An 8,816-nucleotide genomic window follows, 5' to 3' on the forward strand; every position below is an offset into this window, starting at 1 on the left:
CCCCCCCCCGTTCCTCTTTCTTTTTCTCCAAGTGTGTTTCTAAATAAAGATGTGTAGCAACCAGGCACCTTCCCCTTTTGTTCACCTTTCCATCTCAGTGCAGGAGCTATTTCAAATATAAGCCCTTATCTTGTCTGTCCTTAATAGCTTTAAATTGTTTTTTATTTCACTGAGTTCCCAGTTGGTCTCAGGGCACACGGATGTTGTGCCCTTGCCATCGCTAGCTCCAGCGATGGACATGCCCAGCTCCTTCTTCTTTGCCAGACTGTCAGCCTTCCCAGCAGCTGCCAGACTACATGGCGAGAAGTCTTTCGTATTGAAGAATGAAGCATAGGCAGGCATCATTTGTACAGTCATAACAATACTTGCTGTAGCTTGCTTCCTTCCTTCCTTCCTTCCTTCCTTCCTTCCTTCCTTCCTTCCTTCCTTCCTTCCTTCCTTCCTTCCTTCCTTCCTTCCTTCTCTCCCTCCCTCCCTCCCTCCCTCCCTCCCTCCCACCCGCCCGCCCGCCTGCCTGCCTATGGATCAAATAAATTACCTAGGAAGAAGTTAGTGGGAGAGAATAAAACAACATGGGGATTGTCGTCGTTTAGTCATGTCTGACTCTTCGTGACCCCATGGACCAGAGCACGCCAGGCCCTCCTATCTTCCACTGCCTCCCGGAGTTGGGTCAAATTCATGTTGGTTGCAACATAGGGATAGTGAACTGTAAATAATATCTTATTCTTTTTCCTCTCCATGCCATGTGTATATCCACTAACTTTTTTATATTGTATCATGGATGAATTTTAAATTAGAACCACTTTTGGATGCCAATCTTGGGTAAAATGTGTAGCATAAATGTAGAAAATATAATGAGCAATTCCCCCCTCAACTAAATCTGAGTATGGATTTAGTTGGGACAACAAAAATTAAGACCAGTATCTTTTTCGGAGCATGAAAACAATCACACAAGCATTTCCTTACTTAAGAAGGCTCCCTGTTGCACAACCAGTTTCTCAAGCAAAACGGAGACCTCTGAATGTGGTGATGAACACCCTTCTGCAACTGTATAATAGGATACTAGCCATGGAACAAAGAGTGATTAGGTTTTCTTCAGGACCTCAGGCAGATTTTTACACAAGCATGCATATGGTGCATGGCACATATACAAACTGACACAGAAACTTCTAAATTGGTAGTGAGAATACAATGGCAAATCAATAAACAGTGAAGAGCTGCCCTGCTTTTTCAAGGCGTCCATAACTAATCATCTGAAGCAACCCTCGACTTACGAACGTCCTTACCTACGAACTTTTCGATTTACAAACTGCTCCGTTGGCAAAAATTGGCATCGACTTGTGAACGGAGCCTCGACCTACGAACGAGGTTGAGGCTCTGTTCGCAAGTCAATGCCATTTTTTTGCCAATGGAGCCGTTCGTAAATGGCTCCCTGCAAAAAGGCAGGGAGAAAGGGCGGGAAGTTAGAATTCCCCACCTTTTCTCCCTGCCTTTTTGGCTTCAGAGCTCTCAAAGGGCTTCCTCTGATGTCAGAGGGGAAGGAAAGCCATTTGAGAGCTCCAAAGGTGCCGATCGCGGTGCCAGGGACCCCCAGGGAGGTCTCAAATTAATATTTCTAATATTTCTAATCATTTAGTTTCATTGCATGGCATGGAATCACAGACTTTAACACAGACAAGGATAAGAAATATAGAACCACATAAAATGCAATAAATTTGGGATCAAGAGGGTGACCAACTGTAGAGAAGCCGAGTTAAGTGGTTTGATTTCATGATTTGATTTCTCAATTTATGACACAAGGCTTGTCTTAGCTAAAAGTTGTTCCCCTTGGGAAGCCTGGGGAATCCCACTATGGGCATGTCAAAAAGCAAGCCTTACAAAAAAGAGCATGCAGGCAACAGATAGGGCACACGTATAGGCAAACAGGGCCAAATGGTAGAGGGGAGTCTCTGCTACACACAGCAAGGAGATAAGCCCTCATACCTAAATGGGAAGGAAGCTCTTCAGAGCTGAATGAGGCATCAAAGGATTATAGGTCAGATCAAAAGCAGAGGTCTCAGGTCCTTAGGTCTAAAGGATTAACACATGGAAGCATCAAAGGCAACTTTGAGGTTAAGGGTAGAAAAGTGGGGTTCGAAGTTAGAAGCCAGAGGAGAATAGAGTCAACATCCCTTCTTAAGACACTCATGGTGATGGAAAAGAGGACCGAGAAAAGAATTTCTCATTCTTAAATTTTTGTAAAACATTTCTAATTTGGTAATCGATTGTAATAAACAATTTCTGCTGCTGCTAATTTAAATGGAATAACTTTATTTCTGTAAGAGTGTTGTATTCCTTGAATTTTTTGCATGCATAGTCCACTTTGAGGAGAAAATCTGAGAATCTTGGAATGGAACATGGACATTTGATCAGAATAAGAGAAATATTCTTTCTACACACACAGAGAGAGAGAGAGAGAGAGAGAGAGAAAGAGAGAGAGAGAAGGAGAGAGAGAGAGAAAGGGCTTAACATCTCCCGGGACTTTTGCTTTGTGCTGTCATTTTTGCTGTCACAAGGACTTGCCCTAAAGGCCCATGCAAAAAAGGATTGTAGGTTCTCAATGACTCACACGCTCGGATTGTGTTTACCTTCTGATTAGCCAGTTGATTAGCTGACCAATCAGTCAAATCAATGTGTTTAGTCGGATCATTTATCATACAACGATACAAAGCTTTGTGAAATGGCTGCTCAGTGCTAGGGCCACGACTGCAAACAATCTCGGGGAGCATCCCCTAGTCCAGGTAAAGACATTCCAGATGATGTTCCCTCCTCATCTCTGTTAAATGATGTGTCCCTGTTATCTAGCTAAGATTAATAAACACCTTTTGTACACATCCTGCTTTTTAAATGTCCTTTGACTCATTAATCTCTTAACTGATTAGAATAAACCAGTTATATGTGCCAAAAAGGCGCTGCTACCATCTGACAATTCTACTTTTGGCAGGCCTCCTTCATACTTTTTCCAATGGCTCTCTAATCCATGTCCATTCCAAGATCCAGCCTTCATTCTGGACTCTGCCTGAGGAGCATACTGTCGGTTGTGGGGTACAGTGTATTAGAGGTACCTGCCAAACATTCAGAAAATGCCCCTATGCTACTTCCCATGCCAAGAACTACTAAAGAGTGGAGGATCCTCACCGAAAACCCTGCCTGTGGTTGAATTCCAACCACATTTTCTTCCTGCCCAACAACGGCAACTGAAAGAGCATTTATTTGGTAGTCACATGCATGCCTTGTGGTTCCTCCAAAGCTGCTTAAGGCAGTGGTGTCGTGCCACCAAAGCTCACAGAGCCAAATCCTTTTGGACTTTTCTGACATTCTCTGCCACCTTTCCCAGGTTTCTCTGCTCACTCTGAGCTTAGGTGCAATCCTCATAGTAGCTGGAAGAGAAATGGGTTTCTCAAGAAACAGTAAATTGTTACAAAGATAGCTTCCTTTACTGGTGGTAATGGAAGGCATTTGAAGGTGATCTTGAATTGGCAATAAAGAGCCATTAGATGTGTGTGTGTGTATGTGTGTGGGGGAAACAACAACACTTCCTCCTCATTGGTTTATATGGACCAATCCAGCTACCTGCATTTTTGGACTTTTCTTTTGAGTGGTATAGTTCTGAAGATTGTCATGATGGAGCACCTCTGCTTCCAAATTTACCACAACACCCACAGCATACCTGTCTTCCAGCTCCATGCTTTCTCTTTGCAACAGCCTGATGAGACAGAATCAGGCTGAAAGAAAATGTTTGGCCTCGGGCCATCTAGTGAGTTTCACCACTAAAGGGAGGATTCAATTCAGCTCTCTCAAGCATGAATTCACAAAACTAACCACCACACCCCCGTGGACCTTGCATTGCATTGCACTGTCCAACCCAGGCCATCTCTCTTCTCAGGACTTACGCGGCAAAACAACGTGCAGGGCCACCTTGTATTTTGAAACAAACCAGGATTGATCAAACCAAAGGTAAACTTTTTGTTGCTGTTCTGCTCCCAACTTGGTGACCCTATGAATGAGCACGAGAAATGCCATGTCCTCAACAGCCCTGCTCAGCTCCTGCAGACTCAAGACTACGGCTTCAGCCCATCTCATATTTGGTCTTCTTTTCCTCCTGCTTTTCACCTTTCCCAGAATTATTGTCTTTTTCAGGGAATTCTCACGATCTGCCTAAAGTAGGACAAACTCAGCTTCAACTTTTCTTACTTCCAGAGATAGTTCAGGCTTCATCTGATCTAGGGCTACTTGTTTGTCTTTCTAGCAGTACAGGGTGCCTGCAAAAGTAAATTACTGGCTATATTTTTTTAAAAAATCTGCTTTGGAGAGCTAAGGACAATCTCCAGTGGACTCAGGGTCTGAAAAACTGGTTCCTGTATCCCTAGAGTTTGTCTATCCCTAACCTATAAATCTTTAGACTCACTGCAGTCTCAGCCTCTGGTGGGTTGGTTTTTTTAAAAAAACTACACAGAGATTGCTGTGTGGAGCTTCCACTTGAAGAAACTGTAAGCAAGCTTCCTGTAAGTTCAAAGAGGAATACAGACAGGAAGGAACATTGAACTAAAGCAGGGCTGGAGAATAAGTTGCTCTCCCGATATTTCTGGAGAGCAACTTCCATTATCTATCACCACTGCGTATACTGGCAGGGGCAAATGGAAACCACACTCCAAAAACATCTCCAGAGCCACAAGTTGTCCACCCCTGTTGGATCACCCCTCTGTTTGTGGAGACTGTAGACTTCTTCCTTTAGTAAGTTTACGTGTAACCTCTCCTGCCATTATTCCCATATATGCCACAGAGGGAGAGACAGCAGCTCATATGCAACTGCCTTGGATAAGCCTAGAGACATCTGAGATTCTGAGGGAGCTGAGCAGGAGTCCCTAACTTAGGACATAACGGGGCTTCATCTCCTTCTCTGGCTATGTCATCTCACCTAAACACAACACCTTCACAGTATGAATAAACTAAGATACAAGGCATACACACCACCATCACCTTGCCTTGCTGGGAAATCTAAAGACAACGATAAACTGCTTCTGAGCATTCCCTCTACCTGGAAACCCCTGGAAAGGGTCACTGTAATTCAGAATTGACTTGATGTCACACAATGATAGTTAATGCCTGTCTTGCAAGACATAATTTCCTAGTCTTTGAATGCCTCCTCCCATCTAGATCTACTCGAATCACTCACTCTAGCCAGGAGGGGTGGCTGAGGGGCCTAACACCAAGGGAGGCCCAGAAATAAAAAACAAGAAACCGAGCCTTCTCGGCAGTGACCCCCCCACCCCACCTTTGGAATAGCCTCCCCTCCGAGATTCACTGGGTCCCTTTGCTGAGTATTTTCAAAAGCCAACTCAAGACCTGGCTATTTAGGCAGGCCTTTCCTCCAGTCACTATCTGATTTTTTACCTTTTCCATCTTGAATGTCATTCTTTGTTGTTAAATTGTTGTTTGATACCATTTGATTATTTTTAGTCTGTTTTATTGTGAGCCACCCAGAGTAGGCACTGTCTAAATGGGCAGGATACAAATCCAATAAATAAATAAATAAATAAATAAATAAATAAATAAATAAATAAATAAATAAATAAATAAATAAATAAATAAATAAAACATACATACATGCATACATACATACATACATACATACATACATACATACATACATACATAGAGAAAATGCACACCATTGTGATTTAAAACATGCCATCATAAGGAGACAAGACACCAGCCAACATTGCTCATCACTTAGTAAAGGTCTAACAGTTCTCTCTCTCTCCCAAACACACACACACACACACACACACTCCATCCCTCTCACAAACACACCCACAAACTTTTGTGAGAGGCCCAGTAGTTCTTCTTAAGCAACCTCCTTCTTCCTAGGAAGGCATTAATTCCCCACCTTTTCTCTGAGTGCTGATCTAGGCAGCCTGACTCATTTAAGATTCAGGTCTTCTTTCCTTAGGCTTGTCCCAGCAGTTGGGCCTGAGCCCAGAATACAAGCTTGAAAATGCTTTTGTCAGGGTGAACAGCCTTCTTACCTCCATTTTGAAGGAGAGGTGCCTTCTTATTTACATTCAGGCATTACCTGACTTGAGCTCTGCCCATCTGGCCTCAGGTGGTCACAAAATGTGCCTCTGTGTCTTTTTGTTACACTTTCACCTTGCGGCTTTCCCCGGGCTTTGCAATGAATCCACCAACCAACCTTCTCCGCTGTGCCCTCTGTCCTTTCTTGACTTCTTCAGGACCATGGACAGAGCAAGAACAGCAGTGAAATGTTAGACCCATCCTCTGGATTATCTATCTAGATTCCTGTGGAGGGGATTTGGTTCCTTGAGCTGCTTTTAAATCATTAAATCTTTGAAACATTAAAGCCCAAGGAATTTTTCTGTTTAAGCCAAAGACAGTTTTGAGTCATTTCTCTGAGCCCTAGGAAAAGTTATGGAATTGTCAAGCATACCTTGCTCTCTCATTCCAACTGCAGATGTTCTATTAAATTTCACATTTATTGAGAGGCACCTGGGAGCAGATAATATCCCATTTGATTCCACTCACACAAATGCATATCAGCCCCACAAAATACAAAAACAATTTCACAACTGATCAGAATATCTTGTTCCAATATGTACCACTCAGACCAGGGCAGTCTGGAGCCATTGCTCCTCTGGCTTTGTACAGGAGTTGGTATTAGGCCTATCCTAAAAGATATAAACGATTTGCTAATTCCTTAAGATGGGCAAATTGCAGTCAGGGATGGACCAGTTATGGCCTTCCAGATGCCGTTGGGCTATATCTTATGGCCTTCCAGATGTTGATGGGCTGTGAACTCCCATCAAACCTCAGATTATATTATCCTGTGATGGTGGCATCTGAACTATGAAATCTGGAGGACCTCAGATTGCCCACTCCTGCTTTAAGACTCCTTATTAAACCTCTGTCCAGAACCCAGAGAGGCACCATATAGATCAGAGAAAAACAGGCCTTCTCCTGTTCTAGATAATTAGGTATTCCTGAACTGCAACAATCAAATCACCAGAATAATCTAACATTTTTTTTAGGTATGCTTGTCCTATCATCCTTCCTCTGTACAGCCATGGGTCGTGTAAACCCACTTATTCTTCCGTAAGTAACATAAGCTGATCTTCCGTAAGTAACATAAACTTCTGGGTGTCCAAACTCATTCCTTTTTGGGTCTGATCTGGCTCTTTGGCATTTAGCTCCCTGTCTCCCTCTCCCTTTCAACTTGGTCGACTTCCTTTCCCACCCTGCCATTTGTGGGCCCTTTGAGGAATACTTGGAGAGGTTTTTTTGAGGGGGGGGAGAGGGAGGGAGGGAGGCAAGGAGCGGCCCGTGCATTTCCTCTCCCCTACCTGCCAGCAGCTGCATCCAGGCACAGATCTTGTAGACCGTGGCCGTGTTGCAGAAGAAGAAGAGGGCGAAGCAAGTGATGCAGCCCAGAATCAGCACCATGGAGAGCAGCACGAAGAAGGAGGCCGCCTTGAAGGCGCCCGAGGGGATGCTGCGGAAGTCAGCGAAGGAGCCCTGGCAGGTGAGCTCCCGGTTGTTGCCTTCGTTGCCCACGCAGTAATGGAAGAGCCCGAAGTAGCCCGGCTTGGGCGTGCTGACGCTGTCGCCGATCCAGTAGGGCTGGATGAAGACCACCACGTTGATGATGGCGAAGCAGATGGTGAAGATGGCCCAAAGCACGCCGATGGCCCGCGAGTTCCGCATATAGTTGTCATGGTACAGCTTGGAGGCCTCTTGCGACGGAAGCATCCTGCCGGGCGGCTCCGAGCGCGGCGGCCCCAGCGGCGCGGGCGGACGGGCGGGCGGACGGGCGGGCGAGTGGCCGCGGCGCCAACCAACACCACCAGCAGCGCCTCCTCCTCCTCCTCCTCCTCCTCCTCCTCAGTGGCCAAAGAGGACTCGCCTCAGGCGCCCCGCGGTGGTGGCGGCGGCGGCGGCCGAGGGGAAACCCAAGCGGGCTGCGGCAACAGGCCAGGCCATGGGGCACAGGGCGGAGAAGGAAGGGCCGGCAGCCTTCAGGAAGGATTTCCCCACCACCACCACCACCACCACCTCACCCCCGCTCTCCCTTTAGGCCCGCGCACGGGCTCCTTGCAGCTCCAGCCGCGACTCCATCTTGACTGCCGCTAATTGCTGCTGCTGCTGCTGCTGCTGCTCCGGCTGCCGCCTCTTTGCTCCTCCTGCTCGCTGCTGGCTCGTTCGCTCGCCTTGCTTTGCCTTGGCCGAAGCGCGCGCTCGCGCACGAGGCGGGCGGGCGGGCGGGGGAGGCGCGCGAGAGCTCGCACGAGAAGGAGGTGGGAGGAGGAGGAGAGGAGGAGGTGGGAGGAGGGAAGCGCCAAGGCAGCTTCTTCCAAAACCGGGAGGGAGGGGGGAGCGGCGTGGAGGGGAGTTGCGCTGGGGGGGGGGGAGTGAGTGAGTGAGAGAGAGAGACGCACATGCGCCCAGGCAAGCAGGTCAAGCGAGGAGAAAGCCGACCGGCCGGGTCCCGTTCGCTCCGCCTGCGCCTGAAGGTCGAGACCGGGGCCAAGGGAGGCTGGCGCTGGCAGGCGGCCTCCCCACCTTCGCCCCTTCCTTCCTTTCCCCCCCCCCCCCGCCAGGGTCCCTTGTCATCCCACGGGGCGGGCTCCGAGCCAGAGGCTGGCTTATGTGCGCCAAAACCTCGCCCCCCCTTAAAGCAGCAGCAAAAAAAAAAAAACCAACCCCAATCTCTGAGCACGTACAGAGTACCTCCCCCCCCCCCCGAGCGGCCCCTTGGAAGGCCT

The 8,816-nt window shown here is 47.3% G+C and overlaps 1 protein-coding gene across 2 annotated transcripts in view; it reads right to left on the minus strand.

Annotated features, from left to right (window-relative positions):
* Positions 1 to 7,931, minus strand: part of LHFPL4 (LHFPL tetraspan subfamily member 4) — a 67,640-nt gene extending 59,709 nt beyond the window's left edge. The window contains exon 1 of one of the 2 annotated variants that reach the window (XM_072989249.2): positions 7,398 to 7,906. In XM_072989249.2, the coding sequence (XP_072845350.1) occupies positions 7,398 to 7,803 (406 nt within the window). In that variant the 5' untranslated portion in view covers positions 7,804 to 7,906. Of the gene's footprint in view, positions 1 to 7,397 lie in introns of both variants that reach the window. The other variant, XM_072989248.2, reaches the window with a different exon arrangement.
* Positions 7,932 to 8,816: the final 885 nt, after the last annotated feature.

Source organism: Pogona vitticeps, chromosome 2, assembly GCF_051106095.1.
Source record: "Pogona vitticeps strain Pit_001003342236 chromosome 2, PviZW2.1, whole genome shotgun sequence".
Classification (NCBI taxonomy): Eukaryota; Metazoa; Chordata; class Lepidosauria; order Squamata; family Agamidae; genus Pogona; species Pogona vitticeps.